Source organism: Grus americana, chromosome 5 (genome assembly GCF_028858705.1).
Source record: "Grus americana isolate bGruAme1 chromosome 5, bGruAme1.mat, whole genome shotgun sequence".
Classification (NCBI taxonomy): Eukaryota; Metazoa; Chordata; class Aves; order Gruiformes; family Gruidae; genus Grus; species Grus americana.
This window is the reverse complement of record NC_072856.1, coordinates 10,914,558-10,934,014: the sequence shown is the minus strand read 5'-3', so window position 1 is coordinate 10,934,014 and position 19,457 is coordinate 10,914,558. Positions and strand designations below refer to the sequence as shown.

Below are 19,457 nucleotides of genomic sequence, written 5' to 3'. Positions count from 1 at the left end.
CCTTGCTGGGGAAAGGCTGAGCGTAGCCCTTGGGAGGCAAGGCAGCAGGATCCATGCAAAAGCTCACTGTCAGGACCCAGAGCCACAGGAAACCAGGCCTCCTTGGTTCTGCTGCTTGCACAAATACTTGTTCAAACCTACTGTTGGCAGCAATGCAAGGACAACTCTTAATTTAAGAGGTAATGCTGGCAGGGTGGACTATGGGCAGGGGATAACAGTTGGCAGCTCTTCAGCAAAGACAGAGACTAAGAAAAGGTGTTTTAAAGTGAGAGACCTTGATCCTGCCACAGCATGGTCCTGTGCCTCCCCTGCACAGCGTGTGTATGTACACCATCAAGTGCCTGCCTGGTAGGTGTAGGTGAGTCCGACAGCATTCTCTCTTGTGCAGATACCTGGGTATTTACACCCCTCTCTTGAGAGGCAGGCAGGAGCTTTAGGGGTCTTGCTTGGGAAGGTACAGAAAAAAGATGGACAGAGATCTGATTTCTGTGGAGATTCACTTTCTCAGATGCACAAGTCGAAGTCTTTCCAGTGCTCAGAGAATCAGCAAATAATTCAGGCATAAAAGTTTGTGAACTAATTTTTAGAGCTCCTGAGGCTGTTTTGCTCATATTCACCCTTGAAAGACTTTACTTACACACATAGAAACGTCTGATATTTTTGTTTTTTTAATCTGGAGAATAAAAGAGAGCCCTTTGTCCAGGTAAGAATGAATGGGAAAAGATGCAAACAAAAGCCTGCCGTAATGGCAGATGTTACAATAGAAAATAAATACTCGGATGGAAAGATCTGAGTTACTGAATTTTAAAAACTTTTATAAATTGGCCTACATTCTAATTGAAGTCTTTAATTAATCTAGTGGAAATGAAATGATAGAGGAGAAGCCAGAGTGATCATTTTAAAAGCAGTGTAATAACACTTTTGTTTTCAATGTATTTACTTGGGTTTTTAACAAGACTGGAGTATCAAGCACTGACAGGTGCAGCAGGCACTCTGGATGAGTTTCTTTAGCTAGAAGAGAGTGCTGTGAAGACTCAGGCGGTTCAGCTTCAATCATGATATTACAGCAAGACAATGATTTGCCCTGTATGGATTTGAAAGGGGTTTGTCCATATTGACTTAAGTTTATGGAAATAATTGCGTTGGCTGTTTTCTGTTTCATCAAACCTGCACACTCTGCACTTGTGTCTTCAGCTATTTGCAGCAGTTGCTGTAGCAGAGATTCAGTTCTTCTCTCCTGAAGTATTAATGTGGAGCATGAGAGTTTCTGAGGGACTATTTTTGTTACTCAGATCTATGTTTCTTTCAGAAAATGCTATAGTGTAACTGCAAGCCAAGTGTCTGATGTGATTAAGAAAACATAGTTTCAGGGATTTGCTTTAATGCTTCTAAGAGAGTCCTTTTCATATCTGAGGATTATGTTGTATATACCCTCTTTGGGAGGACCATAGGAAAGGTTTGAAGACCTGGAAACTGCTTCTTGAGATAATGGACAAAAGCTTACATGATAAAACTGGCGTACAGTCATTTCAGTTGGCATTGGCATTGCACTCTCCTCAGCCTTCATTCTGCTAAGCGTACCTCAGAAACGGGTGCTGCTGTGTGCCTGTGGCCCTACAGAAGCAGGGAAGTTCTCCAGCTGGATGGAGGGATGCTGGCATGTCCCTGTTTCCTTAATAGAGTTTCTGTTTCATTCTGGGTTTTGAGCAAAAACTGTTTTTCTTGCTCCCACTCAAGATCTTGTTGCTGGTGTGCTTCTAGATATGAGACCAAAGGGACAACCCTGCTTTGGACTCAACATCTCCCATTTAGTTTTCATCTTCAGCAAAAGAATCAAGTTAACATCATTTCCCAAAACACCTGCTTTGAGACTGTGGCTTTCACTGAAAATAAAAAATCAGTAAGGACTATACAGCATCAGCCTTCTGATGGTTCCACCTCTGTCCTCTTTTCAAGACCATTGTGCTGGACCTTGGCATCAATTCTGTGTTTCCTTTTTTAAAAAAAACAAATCCAGCTGGGAACAAATGTTCACTTATAACATTTTCTAGCTTTGATTCTCCTACCATTCTCCTGGTAAGAGTTGGAAAGGTCATTAATTGCAAGGCATTCTTTTGCACCCATTCCCACTTGAAAGCCTCACACCTTAACATACAGCAATCCCAGATAGCCATAAGAGAGATCGTTCTGCTTCAAGCTTGCAGAAGCTATCCTGGAGGGGGTCTTTGCCTTTGAATGTCCTTTTGGCACTGGGTTGCCATCTCTGTGAACACACTGCCAGATGGTGAGGGTGGTCTCCTGCACAGGAAGCTGTCCCTGGTGCTCACTGGTATCCATATAGCGGTACAGGTCCCTCGGCTGTCTGCTGGTGCGACAAGCTGTATTTACAGGTACAGGAGAAACCTGAACATGTTTTTCCATTTATCTTCTGTGTTCCTTTTAAATCTCTGTTTTCACATTCATAGCTGTTCTGAGAAATGTCATGGCAGCAGTTCTTCCACTCCTTTGACTGACTTTCTACAAGTGAAATGTTACTGTTTGGCAGAGCCAGGTTTTCTCACTGACAGGGTGCAGTGTGCTGTGGGGATGCAGCCCAAACTATTACTGTCGACATCAGTATAATCAGTATTAGGCCCCTGGAGAGTGCTACAGTACAGTCTCCCATCTGGCTTAAAAAGAAAGGAAAAGAAAAAAAATCCCCATCTCTTAAGTCCAGGCAAGGGGGCCACACATGTTTTAATGACAGATACTTTTTAAAGCTTGTTTGCGTTTGGGTGATAATGTACTTTAGTATAGTAGGGGAAATGAGAAACTTCGCACATGGCATCTGGAAATCCTTGTGGCTCACTACCCTCCTTGACAGCAATAACGTGGCTATAAATTTCCCCCAACAGAAAACATATAACTGCATCAGCCATACCAGAAACAACCTTTCATTTTATTTTAAATGAATGTGTTGTTTTAAATCTCAACTTTTTAATAGCTTCATATAAATATTTGTGAGCCTCTGAGGTAAGTATATTTTTACTTCTTGTTCTTATGTCATAGAATCATAGAACCATTTAGGTTGGAAAAGATCCTTAAGATTATTGAGTCCAACCATTAACCTAACACTACCAAGTCCACCAGTCCTTATGGAAAATCAGCCTGTGGCTCAATTTAGTGTCTAGAGGGGTGAGTACTGATATATTCATATGCATCTCACAAAAGATGAAAGAGATGTCACTCTTGCAAGCGCTCTTGATAAGTCTCTGCAGCACTAATTTAATCTCTTCATGCATATGTTATAGCTATGCCTGATGTCAGGTAAAATTTCTTTGGCTGACCCAATGACCATTTCTTTATGTCTTTTATTAGCAAAAAACTAGTGTGTGCTAAAATGTTGATACTAGTGCGATTGCCAGGTTCAGAGTGGATTTGCCAGTTGCCTGAGTGAAAATGCCTTCGTGACCAATACATATACTATAAAAAGATCAAAATGTAGTAGAGTGCTTGGAAGTTTGTAGAACTAAGAAATTTGGTGCCAGGTGGACTTGGCAGAAGTTTAGGTACAGTATAGTACTCTGTACACTGCTTGTGTTTTAGCAAAGCACTGGATGACTATTTCTGTGCTTGCATAGGCAGAAACTTGTGAATTAAGGAGGGGGATGCCGATCACATTGCCACTGATCTGAAATACCCTTTTGCCAAGGAACTCATCTGAATTCATACCAGTGTCAGAGGATTGAAACCAACTATACAGTATTTAACACTTTAAAACCCTTTTTCATTTGTCGGTCTCAGCTGCGCACTGGTGAAGCTCAGGACCACTCCCTCACTCGATACTGCAGTTCTCCATGTGACCAGATGCATCCATCCGGCCACTGGCCAAGTTGGAAGTAAGATGCAGGAGTCTTGTGCAGGGCTTTGCCCATTAGGAAGTAGCACCTGCAAAATAACCTTCCCGTGGTGTGTGTTCATTAGGGTAGAGTCTGTACGGTATGGGCTGGGCAGAAGGACAGTGATCTTTAAAACTGAACCAATATGGGATTGAGGGTTATTCTGGAAACAACTGTGGAAGCGGAAGGATTGGTATTACTTGTCCTTAACTGTTTGAGAAGAGAGGGGGGGAGAGAGAGAGAAAGAGAAAGCGCATACATTGAAAGAGTAGAGAGAAAAGTGCATAAAGAGCCATCGTTCAAAAGAAAAATTAAATTATTTTATGCGTCAGCGACTACAGTTTACCATATCAGCAGGTTAGACTAAACAGATGATAAAGTCACATGAGCAAACTGAGAGCTTGGTAGGGGTAGAAATCTCTTAAGTGACGTTAATAAATGTTGAGTGCAATTCCAGATCTGTGTGCATTTAAACCTTCCTTCATTGCTGCATGAGGCTGCCATGCTTATAGCTCCTGCCAGTGCACCCGTTATGGGTCTGTGATGTTAGCTGTGGAAACTGCACCAGGACGTGTCATCCCTGTCCATGTCCTACTGCCAGCCCTGGGCCCACAGCCCCCAGCGAGACATGGTGGAGCTGAGAAGCAAAGTCCTTCTGCTCCTCGTGACATGTCCATTGTTGCTGTCAGGACTAGAAGCCACTGGCAGCTGAGGCTGGCCAGTATGATAACCGTGCTGGCATGGATGCGGGTGGAGGGGAGGTGCATCAGGTAGAAAGTGGGATTGGTCTTTCACACACCTTTTTCACCATGATTTTTAGAGAACTAACCTCTGTAACAGGCAAAAACTGTGAAGAGAGTATAGGGACTCAACAAGGAAACACAGCAGAGCTGCAGCTAGAAGCCCAGTCTCCTCTCCCAGTCCCACATCAACAGTACTCAACCATGAAACAACCTGGCTGTAAAGTTTCTAATGCATCAAGCCTAAAGAAAGTGAGATTAAGAATTACGCAGGAAACTGTGTCTGCACTCCATTACTCATTTATCCAAAACAAACAAAGCAAAGGTTTCCAAATGTACACTTTTTGGATAAATGCTATGTAAAGTAAAGGCATGAGCTGGGAAGCAAAAGAAAGTAGTGATTTACTATAGAAACAAATAAGTGGTAAAAAGATTAAAAATAACTGTAATTTTCTTTTGGTTCTCTGGCTTGTCCTACCCCTTAAAATTGTTTTTAAAAGAGCCCTCCCATAATCCTAAGCAACCACTTTAAGTAAAATAGTTTATAATGAAAATTACAAATGTTAGGACTCTGATGCATTTGGTGGATACACAAAGCAAAATTTTCTTACGATTCTCCAAGATAATCCTGCAGATTTTGAAAGGCACAAATGGGTGTTTTCAATAATAATGAAATCAGCAACACAGTATTTACACTGCTTGGGACGTGCTGTGGACTGCTGGAGGCCATGGAACCTGGGGCAGAGGGGCAGGAAGAGCCAGGCAGGTATTTTTCACTCTGATGAATGAATAGGTTATAAGGAACACTTCCAAATTTAAACAAAATATATTATGGTGCGGTATTATTTGATCACTCAGCTCTTCATTGCTGTCTCTCGTAGCTGAGCTTCAAAATAAGCAGTGGTATCTTCTGTTCTTTAACAGCCTGTTGTGCTCTCATACCTGAGTTAAGGATGACATTAAGGTTTCTTTTTCTCCCCTTGGGCTGGTGTCCTGGGGATCCGTCAGAAGTGCAGGGATATTGTTCTCCTCCACTGTAGCTCGAACATCAGTGATCCAGATGGGATCAACAGGGAGGCAGGAATGGGCAACTGATCTGGACAGGTTCATATCACATCTGGAAGTATGGACAGGTCTTTCTTTAGGCTAAAAAAAGAGTAAAGGAGTCCCAATTTGCAGGATGTTTTGCGACTAGGTTTGCAAGAAATAACTTACCCTGTAGCTCAAGTATGTTGTGGGTCTCTCTTGTGGGTTTGTAATTGGAGCAAAATATTTATTGTACTGTAGCTAGAACGACATTGTTAGCTATAAAATCTCCACAAAATGTTACTCTGTGCTTGTGAAATAACTTGGAAACCAAGGTTAGTGTTGGATGTATCCCAAGCTCTTTCATATGCCGGTCAAACGTTTCTCCACTTAGCCCATCTGCTGTCAGAAGCTGTCATCTAACACAAACTGAGTCCAAATACCCTGGACATAATGCAAATTTAAATACCTCTTTACACCTGCTGTGAAAATAAAGCATCTTAACTGCATGGGACACAGACACCAAATAATTCATAAGCTAAATAAACAGTTTTTGCAGAGCTGCACGAAATGCCAGTGCAGGGTCTGTGGAGCTGAAAATGAAGACAGCTCATGGGGCACTCCCTCGCCTGCAGATGAACACCCCTTCCTGGGAGCTGTACGGTGGGACCCCATCCCTGGCTGCAGGCTCTGGCATTGACCTGTTTTATACAGCCTCTGGATCTGGCCAGAACCCTCATCACTGAGTGAGAGAAGTGACCTGCTCTCTTAAAATCTCATTATAGGAAATGCTGAGTTGAGAAATCATGTCACAGCTTTTCCCTTTTGTAATGTCATCAGTGGAAGAAATTTACCTCCTTAATGCCTCAGCTTTGCTTTCTATTAATGCTGTTGTGGGGCACAGTGGAATATATCACCAGTCTGACTGTAGCCCACCATTAAAACAGGCGAGGAGTTCTAACACATATTTGGCAGTACACAGACATGTTTTTTAAAATGTACTGGATTTTCTGGAGGCTTCTTGCTGTTTGCAAATTGGATGAGTGAGCCTTGCAAAAAGGGGGACCTCCATTTCTTTTACAACTCTTGTTTGAATGACAAATCTTGGTTGCTCTCTGCAGGAGTGAGGGGAGACGGTCCATGGACATTTCTGGACTTTCTACATCTGTTTGCCTGTTTGTGTGCACTGACTTGTTCATACAGATTTCTTTCACAGTTAGATTGTATAAACAATATAATGCTATTCTGTAAGGTGAGTCTTTCATTATGTTACTTTGTGCAGCCATTTCTGAGTCTTTTAAGCGCCATCACTGTGTGCAATATGAATCCAGTCAAAAGAAACATGCAGTATTTCAAGCATCTGCCTCTTACAGTTTTTGAGTCATAGGCCCATACTCAGAACCTCAGTGAAGCATCAATACACAAAGTAATTTTTTGGTCTTTTTGATCATCTCTCTCTGAACTTAAAACACTTTTTTGGGTATATGCAGCCTAGAAACATGTAAGCATTAAGATATACATACAGTTTAAAGTGGTTAGAACATTGTAGCTGTGCAATGTTTTAATATTAAACATGGGGGAAAAAGGATATTGTTGTAGTGATAGTTAAAGTGGATTTCTTAAAGAGTAAACAACAGAAAGCAAACTGGCATCCAAAATTTCTCCTCTGCAAATGAGCGTTACTTAAACAATCGTAATTCATTTAAAAATGAACTTCATTTTGCCTAAGAGAACAAACAGAACTGAAGCCACCTACTGAGAAATTCTATTTTGCTAATTTTTATCTATTATAATGCAAATAATGGTTTTAATCCCCTTAACTCATCCATCATGCATGACAGGTCAGCCAGCCCATTGTCTGTGTATTTGAAGGATTCCTGTCCATATCAGACTTTCTGTCAGTACTGTTGGGCAAGTCGTCGTCTTCTTTCTGAACTGCTTGTGTTGCTGAAAAATTGCAACTACCTTGGAAAACAGCACAGCGATTACACATGCATGTGGAAGTCACACAGGATCTTCGCAGATAGGTTACTAAGAGTTCCTATCATAGCAGGAGGAAAAAAAAAGAATGTCAGATTAAGGACATCTAGGTTTTTGTATAATCTACTAAACGTCCGTAGCTGATCCAGAGAGATGGCAAAGGTCAAGTTTGGGGATTTTTTTTTTTTCCTATGGGGATTTCTTTGTATATTCTGAAGCCTAAAATTTGCTGTTTGTTTTGAAATGCATTTTTGGTTGCAGTAAAATAGAGTTTATAGTAAGTAGAAAATAATGTAATTACAAGGGAGCAAAAAATTTCCATATATTTTTGTAACATTTAAATTTTAATTAAATGGGGCTTAGAGTAAATTGTAAAAACCTTCTTTTGTTGAGACAACTGACACTGACAAAATATTAATTAATGAATATTCAGAGACATCTCTGGATCACTCCTCTCTTTGAAATATGTTCTGTCTGTGTTTTTAAAAACTCAGAGGAAGAAAATTAATAAACATTGCTTATGTGGAATATTTCCCAGTATGAAGACCTGCCAAACAGAATCCAATGCATTGCATTAGTGTCAATGAAGACTTTTGAACCAGATGTGTCTATGGGTCTTTGTTGTTGTTTTCTTTAAAACTAAAGCTGGGATAAAACCCAAAAGGTTAAGACTTGACATGAGGAGAATATCTTTCCATGCTACTATTAGGTCATTTCCTTTTTGCTGTATAAATTAAATTGTGGTATTGCTTCAATCTGGGATCATTTTATTGTTGTTGTTTTTAATACAATACACAAAAAGTTCTTTTCTTTGGAAGTATCATTATGATATAACTTCAATGAGTCATTGTAATTGTTCACTCATTAGCATCCAAAGGGATTATTTCAGTTATTTTGTTTCTTGGATCTTTTCTTTTCCCTGTCCTCTTGGGCAACCCAGTTACAGTACACTTTGCAAACAGTTAATTTGTGTATAATAATACTTAAGTGGCTTATTGTAATCCTGTGTGTGTGTGTGTTTGCATACACACACACCACTCCGGCAGCCCTTTTAACCCATTTTAGAAGCCCTGCAGTCTTTGTCTCCGGCCGGTCCTGTCCTGGGATGGCCACTTTTCTGCGTGGTCTCTGCCTAAATTCAGAGCCAGAGCCTTGGCTCTTGAAGGACTCGCTGCAGAGTTAAGCAAGGAGCTCCAGCAGTTCTAAGACACTGAGTTATATTTTTTTTTGCCCCCACCCCGTTCCCTGGGGGACTGTGGGGACCTGCCTGCATCCTTGGCTGTGGGTGAGCTGGGCAGCCCCGGCCCCCCAACAAGTGCCCGTACAGAGAGATGGAAATCCTGTGCTTGATGCAGTTTTGAGGCTGATCATTTTCGCTACAAAGCAAGTAAAAAGCAGCTCCCGTTCTCTTCCACAGGGCCGGAGGAGTTACCTCCTGCTTTATATTCCCATTATTAAAGGCTGCCTAAACTGAGTGGTCCCACAGATTTGCAGATTTGGGCTAGGGAATAGTAAATTTCCTAGATAGGATTTCCCCTCTTTAAGGCATTACATATACTGCTGCTTAAAGAGGAAAAAGAGAAAAAAAAGGTGGAGGGGGATCAAGGGAGTGTTTGCATTGGTTCACTTGGCAATTAGAATTACGTAAGTGAAAAATTGCCTTGAACTTGCCCGAAGGGCTATAATAAATAACATCCTGCATAACTAGTAAATAAATTGTGCTCTATGGTTTTAAATGAAATGACTGTGTTTGTTTTTAGGGTTGTTGGTTGGGTGTTTTTCAGAATTGTAACAGTTGTAATACAAATAGGCTTATGTTTCTGTAATTGTGGTAAACATATTTTAAAAATCACTGTTTGATCAACTGTAAATATTACCAGTTCAGAGGTTAAATGCTGTTGTTGAAGTCATTCAGGGAAATCCAGCAGAAGTGTAAATATGGCAGAAAAAGCTAAACAATATGGCAAAGGAATATTTGCTGATTTAAGAGTGCAGGATCAACACCAATATTTTTCCAGTGATGCTAAACCTCTTGTAACTGCTAAATTGGATTTGTAGTATTGAAGTATCAGCTGCTGTTGGACAAGCCCATAAAGGCCGGATGGCTGGCCTTTTGTAGGCAGGGCTTAAAGGACGATTGATATGTTTTAGCACTTTTGGGATTATTGTGATTAGGAGGAAGCCATTCTGAATGATAGAGAAAAGGGTGTAAAAAACACAGTCCACAGCTGGTAAGCAGCATGTGTTTGCTGTAAGGAGAGGTCACGACTAGTTGATCCTGCTGGTTCTGGCATTGATTGACAGTCAAGAAAACTTGATATTATGAAGCAGACCCTTATTTTTTCTCCCCCCCCCCCCCCCCTTTTTTTTCCTTAAAGAAATGATGCTTCTGTTGTGTAAAGCCAAAGTATTTTGAAAATCTGGAACACTCACCGCTTGTAAGCTAAATGTTCAGAGACACAGCTGCAAATTTGGAGTTGTTAAAATATCATCTAGAAATTAGTATTCAACCCGTATCTGTGAGAACAGTAAATAGGAGTTACCGAATTAGCTCTGGTGTCACTGTGTTTGCCTTTTTCATATGTGTTAGTCTTAACTAAAACCCTCTTTTCCATATAGTAGAAAATTTATGCTAAGTATGTGGAAATTTCAAGTTTGCTGAACTTGTTAACTATTATGCCTCTGGTATATCTAAGATATTTAGTGAGGAATAAAAAGTGTGAAAAATATTTCACCATCTGGAAAACAGTTTTGTCATTTTATTTCTATTAAACACCTGCCCCAGAAAACATGTAGGCTATTTCATCTTATCTCCACTACCCACTTGGAAACGTAACGCATCTTTTTTTTTTTTGTGAGCAGCCATCCGAAAGCTCGCAAATGCACATTTAAATAGTTGGATCTCTGACTCTTTTTAGTGGGGCTGTACCTCTTTCAAAATTTGAGTTTAGCATACCACACAGGAAAGAACACAAGCTTGCCAACTCCCGCTGAGCGTTTTTTCAAGCCTGTGAAAAGAATGAATTATTCAGCAGTAAGCATGCTTACAGCTGGCCATTTGGGAGCTTTGATGTGCGAATCAGGCGGTTGCATGAATGCCCTTATTGTCATGTTATGTGTACACAGTGTGTGAATTATTGAAAATAGTGAGGCCTGAGCCTCATCTGGTAGAGATTACAGTGCAGGCATGCTGGGTGAAGGTCTGTAATTGAAAATCCCCAGATGCTGTTTATTTGGCCTGCGTCACGTGGCCTTCTGCAGAAAGCTTGTCTGAACAAAATGCTGCCCGCTTGGGAAGCGCCGCCCAGCCCCCTCCGAAGCCCTTGCAAAACCCAGTGTGCGGACGACTTAAACACCTGCCCATAATATTTTTAAAAGCTTAAATTAGATTTGCCTATAACGTTTAAATAGAGGATGCCTTACTTAGGGGTTTAAACTGCTTAGCCAGTTGTTGACTTGCAGAGCTCTTTTATCTACAAGAGGCTTTTTGTTAGCCAATTTAGCTTTAAAGCATCTTCAGAAAGCGGCACTGGCACCTTCTAGGCGAGCTCGCCCAAAGCCAGATATTCTGCCAGCAAAATGGAGCAGAAAAGCACTGGGGCCAAGCATGGCAGCAGAGCGGCTCTTCCTCCATGGGCTGTGAGCCCAACCGCCCAAGGGTCCCGTGGCCACCTTCTGACAGAGGAAAGTGTTCAAACCGGCCCATCCCTGCTGATGACGTCCACGCACAGACCCCTGCAGTGTCGGGTGGGATCCGTATCGGGCCTGTGCTCAGCCGTGAGACAAAGGGCTTTGTGCTACTCACTGTGACTGTCCCAAGAGAGCACTCGCCTGAGGTGCAGCAAGCTGTCAGCAGTCTCCTTGTCGAGCAAAATTCCTGCTAGCTCTCCAAATTTGGCCCCTGGGCACATGTGGAGCACTTTGAAATCACCAGGCCATGGTAGCAGCTTCAAGCAGAGGCGACCTGTAATGGAGTTTACCACAACCAGCTGAAAAGCTTTGCTGTGGTGAAAATATGGCCGTGAGCATGACTTGGGAGATGAAATGTTTGTGCAGGTCTGTCCCCAGACTTTATGCTCAGGATGTGAAATACCTGCTTCAAGCCACACTCCTGTAGAACTTTGAGGAATTCATAGTATGCCATTATCTGAAAAGAATAGGCTTTTTTACTTGGTTGTTACTTGAATTATTTTGCTGAGTATGAAAACTTTTTAAAATCAGCTGTTCATTTTCAAATTGCTAACCAGCTTGATTTCCCACACTTGCCTATTTTTATCACATTCGGATGGTGCCTATTACTGGGAGCTGGGAGGGTGGAGGTTTAATTTGTGTCATTAATGTTCTAAATGAAGACACCCACCCACCATGCGGCCAGTGGCTCCGCAGGGATGTGATGCGCTAGCTCACTGCCCTGTTGCTGGCGGAGACTGGGTTTGAGAAGCCATGCCTGTGGCTGGGACCTGGCAAAAGGGACCTGGCATGGCTGGAGATATGTCCACAGCTCGTGTAGGTCGTGGTAGAGCTGCCTGGTGGCTCCTGTGCAGAGGCGGTGGTGCCGGTTTTGGCCCATTAAGGGGTTGCCAGTTATGCCCTCCTCACCCAGGGGATGATTTTCACCTTCAGGGGCCTTGACCATGCTGGGTGAGTGGGGCCAAACCCACCCTCAGCACCAAGGGTGGCACCTGGGAGCCTTGTGGAGACCTTTGTGGAGGGTGATGCTTGGCTGCTTGAGGCTGGTTTTGGAAATAGCATTAGTGGGGGAGGCTTCCCTGCACAAGGGCCCTCTGTTAGAGCAACAACTGCCTCCCCTGGGGAGAGGCGGGCGGGAGCCTCCCCACTTAGCAGCTGCTTCTACTTATTTTGAACAAGAAGAGCAGAAATGTCAGTCCTCCGTGCTGCCTGTGAGGTGTCTGGGATCACCACACACTCCCTTGTTTTGGGTGATGCTCCTCAGGGATTGGGCAGAAGTTTGGGAAGGCAGAGGGAGCCTGTGTCCCGCTGGTTGGCAGGAGCAGGGCTGCCCTAGGGGCCTGCCTGTTCCCCCAGAGGGGCTGCAGTGAGGCTTTGGCACCCTGCGAATCCTTGCAGGTTTTCTAACATCTGCACTGTTTTCTAGCTGAACCCCCTTTTTACTTTCTGCCATGATAAAAAAGATGCTCTGCTGTGTAAAATCCCTCTTCCTCACCATCAGTCCAGGGAGAATGATGCTTTGCAATTGCCCTGACAGTACATAAAGGCATGACAGATAAAGCCTGAATTTAAAAGGGAGAAAAAAAATGCAAGAAGCAGCCTATATAAAATATTTGTTGTGGTCCTCTCCTGATCTTTTCAAGATCCTTGGAAAAGATACCTGTGCTGTGAAGATATTTTATCTGACCGCGCACTTCCCCATGCCTCTCTTTGGTACCTGAACCAAAACATTCAAAGTAGGAGACTGTCATAGCGGAAGACAAGAAGAAGGAGCTGAACACTTACAGTTCATAAACCTGACCTCTTCTCTTCTACCAGACAATTTCCCAGATATATATGACAGAGGGAGAGAGAGAGGGTGTGTATGGAAAGTATTTCCACAGCCAAGCTCTTCTTAGAGAAAAACAGATCTATTTATTAATGAGCATTTTTGATCCTCAGGTTTCTAATGGCCAATTAAAGAAGTTCCTTGAACCTCCTTTTGTTTCAGACTCTTCTCATTCCCAAGAACAGGAAAAATTGTTTTTAGGATTATTAAGCCTTCCTTTCTTTAAAATCCTCTCTGGGTCTTAGTTGATGGGGAGATAAGATCTTTTCTGTTAGTATCCCTCAGAAAAGAAGAGCCATCAGTGTTTGGTAGATAAACATAACGGCTGTAAACTTTTAGTTGGGATGTCTATCTTGTATATGTCAGGCAGTACTTATGTTTGTGTTTGTGGCTTTTTGGTAGTCCAAAAAAGAAGTTATGTCTTTTCAGATCTTTGTGGCTGGGCAGAAGGTATTTAGCGTGCCTCATGAGGCTACAGTATCTCCTGCTCTGGCTAAACCTGATGCATGTTTCTTTGCTGTGTTGAAAACATGGCTGCAAGGAAAACATTAGGCTGTTGCCTCAGCCACTTTGCATGGTTCCTTGTAGAGTTCCTCCTCCCTGCAAGTTAAGTCAAATTATTCTGCCTTGTTGACTCTTCTCGAGCTAGGCTCCAGCTAGACTTCACCTTAAGGGGAAGTGATCACTTTGCAAAAGCACAATCTTGTTAGTCATACCCCTGCCTGGCTAGATAGTGGCTAGAGACACACACACACACCCCCCCACACACACCCCGACACCCCGCCTTGATTTAAGCCAAAGCACTTCATGGATGGGCTGGGGCTCAACTGGAGACAGCACTTGACTGGTATTTTGAATAATACAGTCTAGACTTTCAGTGCTTGGTGTTTTTTATAAAGCTGCTTTTCCTGTCAAGTGGCTGCCTGGGAATCTGAGCTTTCCTTTAAAAATAGTTTTTTAGCTCTCTTGACTGAGAAGAAAACTGTGAAACCATGAGAAGGTTTAACCCTTCCTCAGCTACAACTGAGGGTAGCATAGGACTGCCTTAATGGGTAACGGGTGACTGAAGTGACCTGTGCTGTGACCATGTACCTGAAACATCTTCAGTACAGATGGGGGGACAAGAGACAGCAACACATCCTTTACATCACCTTATAGAGTCATTGACCTTGCAGACTCACCAACTGCTTATAAGGACAACCTGACAATGCTTTTGCACTAAAAAACTATTCTGGTTGCTTAATTCATGCACATACTTAAAGATACACAAAAAAGGTACTTTTTGGAGGGCGGACATTCCCCAATTAAATCAAAATGTGCATTTAGAAATACGAATATGTTCATATCACCTATCCTGCCAGTGACTATAGGAATATGGTGATCTCTGAATCTCACTGGATTGCAGAGGGCTGCTCTTGCAGGCTGCCACCCCTTTGGGGTCTCCGTTGGCAGGTGGTGAAATGCATCTTCCTGGTTTTCTTTTAATTTTTGTGTACCTCCTTACTGTCTGCTAGCCAAGTACTCATTAAAGGGACACTGCAGAGGCATGAAAAGCACAAAGCAAGAAGGTTTTGGAAAACTCTTGTCCAAAGCACATTTAGTGTGATGTGCCATCGTCGTATACCTTTTCCTCTTCCTTCTCGTTGCCGTGGCCTCAGGCTCTTGACCACTGTTGGTTCCTTTTCCCAAACTGTATAATATTTTCCCACTGTAGAACTTTTCCATCTAATATTAATGAAGAATAGAGCACCTCCATTTCTGTCCATGCCCAACACCTGCAAGTGAATTTGCAGTCCTGTCACTGTGAGGTAGCTGCTGTTACAGCATAAGGACATAGGGGAACAGCCACCACTATGGAAACTAATTCTCCATATTTGAAGTGAACTGTTTGGATTATGAGAAAGAACATGAGCATAGAGAGAGACAGAGATTGAGCATTCCTTAGTTTCACCCCATGAACACAAAGGCTCTTGTTCGCTGCAAATGGCAAGTTCCTTGTGGGCACAACAGGCTGCAGAACTTCTGTCCGGCCAAAAGATGAGGTCTTTGCATGAAATGAGGTAACTAGCTGCTCCTCTGTTTGCATATGGAAATCCCTCATTTGTGTGCAGAAATGCTGCTTGTTTGTGTAACTCTTTGCTCACACAAAATTTACCTCTTGAAGTTTGTCCTGAAGAGACCTGCGGAAGAGTTACAAACCTCATGTCACCATTAGAGTGGCACATTGTGGGAAAACTGGCACACGGTCCAGACCAAAACAAAAAGGGAATCAGAGAAAACACAGCTCTACTCTGAAGCATGTTATTTCATATTCTAGTACCCATTTAGCAAACAAATCATGGAAAAGACAGGAACCATGAGACATTTGTTACAAAGGGTGTAAAATAAGGCTCAGAGGGGGAGACAGAAATAAAAAAGAAAAAGGTCTAGTTTGACTAATTGTGTTCAGTCTTCCAGTCAACAAAATGCCCTTCAGACACAGGCAGGCTACTTCTAAACTTGCCTGTCTCTCCCCCACAACATAAAACTGAAAGAGTTTGAGTCCCTGGCTGATACAATAACTTTCTGCACTCCCCAGCTATGTACTCATCCACTTTAAAATAACTTGGTGGGTGACAAGTTATTTTCTTAACTTCCCCATTTTCAGCTTGCTGCTAAATCAATTTTCTCATTTTCTACACACAGACTGCTTATCCCCTGTGCTGAATGCAAATAACTCCATAACTTAGGACTTGTCGAACAAGTATATTTAAGTTATTACAACTCATGGAGAAGTAACATAATATGCAGTGAAAATAAACAAGGCACCACATAAAACTGTGTTATCTTCCATGTCAGCAATATTTAGGAAGGAAATAATTTGGAAAGAAATTGTTAGTTTGTATTAGGTAGCATAATGTGTGACTGAAGAAGAGTCAAATAGCCATTTTAGAAACTTGGAAATACTTTACATTTCCAAGAGAAATAGAGCTCTGAATAACAAACCACCGTGTTGATCAGCCCCACTGCAGCAGGAACTTAGGCACCGCAGGGTGACCACTCTTGTGTGTAGAGTTAAGGGTGTGATTGATAACCTGCTGAACTGGGACACTGATTTCCATCAGTGGAGGAGGCAGAGTGCTTCCTGACAGGAAGGACAGATTTTGCTATCCTCCTCATAGAATTAAAACTTGGAGAAAAGCTGATGTGAAACCGTAACATCTGGGTGATTGGCACTTCGGCTTGGGTGGCACACGACCTTCTCAAGGGCAGCTGCTCCTCCTAGCAGGGGGCTGGAGGGCAATCACCCCCCTGGTGCGGTTGGAAACAAAACCAGAGGAGTCCAGACCCATGTCAGCCCCCAACATAGGGAGTTCTCCAGCAAGAGGTCATCCTGGGCACCATAGCTGGCCAAGGAGGTGCCTCTGCCTGCAAACAGCTGCAGGACTTCAGGGCAAAAACACTGAACCTGTAGCCCTCTGCATAGTTCTTGTGGCCCATACGATGTCTGTTAAGGAGAGGGAAGACAAATGCTGGTGAACAGTGAGAAATATCCATAAATAGTTTGCAAAGGACAAGTAGAGTAGGTGTAAGAAAACATAAGCCTCATATGCATGGAGCTCATAGGTTTAAATGTGGTATTTCTATGGTGTTTGTGGATGTGATGCTGCTTGTCCCTTATAATGAATTTTTCTTTGTTTCAGGTAGGAATGAATTGATAGCCAGATACATCAAACTTAGAACAGGGAAGACACGGACCAGGAAGCAGGTAAAATAACCCAGTTGGGAAGTATGCATGTCAGTGAATGACAAAACATGGCATTTTTGGCTGTGGTGGCTGTCTGTGCTTCAGCTCTGATGAGATGATGTATTGACTTCACTGTTCAGATTAAATACATGCTGTTTAGAAAATATTTAAAACTCCATTTTTTTATGTTGTGCATCATTTCAGTGGTGGTTTGAGGATGCATTTTTATTAACCTATGTGTACATGAAGCTATTATCCCCCATATTTGCAGAAAAAAATATTCAAAAGTTGAAGCAGAAGCACAAAGCATTGTGCCTTGTTTCTCTATAAGGACAATTACAAAATATGATTATTTTGAGATGGTGAATATGGAACTTCTAAAAGTCCGGCCAATTTGCCTGTATAACAGAGGTTATGATCCTTGGATATGAGAGATAAATAAATAAAAACTATCTGGCAGGACTGATCATAATCACGCTCTCAGTTCATGGGCAGTACTTGCTACAGGATGAAAAAATAAAAAAAAAATTCCCCTAAGAGCCTTCAGGCTCCTGGTCTGTGACCGCAGTAACATTTCATTCGTCAGAGAGTCAGAATAAACCTCTAACCAGCCTTAAGTCTTTTTCAGATGATTATCACATAACCATTAACTTATCTCATATGACTAAATCCTTTAATTTATAATATCCACGGTGATCAGCAGCCTCACAAAAGGCACACGCTCTGTAGTTTATGCGGTGGTTACTAAACCCTTGCACTGTTTCAAAATGCTTTGCAGAGTCCCCCTCGCTTTCTCTAACATCAAGTGCAAGATTCCCCTTCTCCCCATCCACATGCGTGACAAAGGGGAAGGCAAAGGCTCGTACACTTGCATGCTATGTGTGTTTTGTAGTGCAGGGAAAGGTGATGCTGAGTCGGCACACACAAAGATGGCCTGCTGCCAGTGCTCAGATTTAAAGCACTTTGAACTGGGTGATGTTTTGCCCTGGGTGGTGTCCTTTGTCAGTTAGGAAGAAAACATATGTACCAGGGATGAAAAAAGACATGGGAAAGGAGAGGAACTGCAGCGCATGGAGAAGGAACAAACAAAAGATTGGCAAAGAAATCTGAAACAAAGTCCCAAGTTCTGCCCTGCTATGCCCATGCGAGCTCCAAGAGTTGGGAGTTACACTGGGATCTTAAAATTGCATCAGGAGTCAAAATGCAGACCTTGGGGTTAGATCCTTGGCCAGCATGTGCTGGTAGAGCTGCGGTGAAACCAAGAGGGCTGTGGTGGCTTACATGTGGTGATGTTCTTCCTCCAAAATTGTACATCCCTCTATAGCAATTCATAAATCACTTTAGACTGAGTGTTTAGAAAAGCTTGATTGTTGTTACTTTTGAGTTTCAACTGAGCAACTAAACGTTAGGATTGTGCTTCTTGTATAACCTTTAACACCACTAATATCCCACTGAAAGCAAAACAAATGAACACGTGTGAAAACTTGATTTATGTATTTGACTACAAAATTGCTTAGTAAGCAACAGTATAACTCTGAATTACTGCAAACTGGTTCCTGAGCTGCTTCCTGAAGAAGTCTCCGAAGGTGGCCTTCAGGGGCTATGCTCATTTATGCATTACTATTTCCTTCCCTACTGAAAATACAGGCTTTTTGGTACTATTGTCATGGAATATTCTTATAGAGGGAAGAAATCAAGCTTTGTTTCTCCTTTTCTTTTGCTTTGTTTTTTCCCAGACAGGAATTGTAACTAACTTAGGAAAAATGTACACCACCTGATATGGTATGCCCTGGGTCAGACAAGAATAAGAGGTTTCTCTTTAGCAGTTTTAACCATCACTGCAGGTTTTAAACCTTCACACAGAGGGCTGTAGGTTGCTGAGCACTACCGAGCAATGCTGGGCAGCATCATTAAACCCTCATCATCAATAGCATGGATGATGTGCCTGAGTAAACAGGAATGTGAATCCGGGCCCGGACCCTTCACTGCACAGGCAACAACATCTGACCGATAACTGGTCTAGTGCAGGGCTCAGTTTACACAAATTTCTTATCAAAATGTAATGACAATGGGCCAAACCTGGACATCACTCAAGCTGCTGTCAAGTTACTGGTCCCCACTTACATGAGTGTTTTGTGGGCAGACTTGATGCTGAGGTTACCGAGGAAGCCAGCACAGGTTCAGGGACATGTGTTGTGCCAGCATTTTATCATTTATACCAGAATTTAAAGCATTTCAGTGGGGTCAAAATGCAGCCTGAGGCTCCTCATTGGAGCTGGAGAACACAATAAATAATGGATAAAACTTCTCGGTGCCAAGTTATGTCTGGAGCCTAGTGGCAAATGGTCAGAGTGGGCATCTGCATCCCCAGCAGATGGGGTAGAAATCCTGTCGGCTCACCGTGCAAGAGCGCAGGGCCTGGCCATGGATGGGATCCGTACCAAAGCACATGGGCTGCATCCAACTGCGAACTGTGTCTTGTGTCTTGTAGCTGAATGCACAACCTGGTGGGTTACACTTTATTTGGTTTGTTTTTTTTTTTGTTGGGTTTTTTTTTCCTTAATCAAGTCACTGCAGTGATGACCTGT

At 42.5% G+C, this 19,457-nt stretch overlaps 1 protein-coding gene across 7 annotated transcripts in view; it reads left to right on the top strand.

Annotated features, from left to right (window-relative positions):
• TEAD1 (TEA domain transcription factor 1) overlaps positions 1-19,457 on the top strand; it is a 163,936-nt gene that overhangs the window by 97,923 nt on the left and 46,556 nt on the right. For all 7 annotated transcript variants that reach the window (XM_054826606.1, XM_054826608.1, XM_054826607.1 and 4 more), the window contains exon 4: positions 16,826-16,890. In XM_054826606.1, the coding sequence (XP_054682581.1) occupies positions 16,826-16,890 (65 nt within the window). The remainder of the gene's footprint in view (positions 1-16,825; positions 16,891-19,457) is intronic.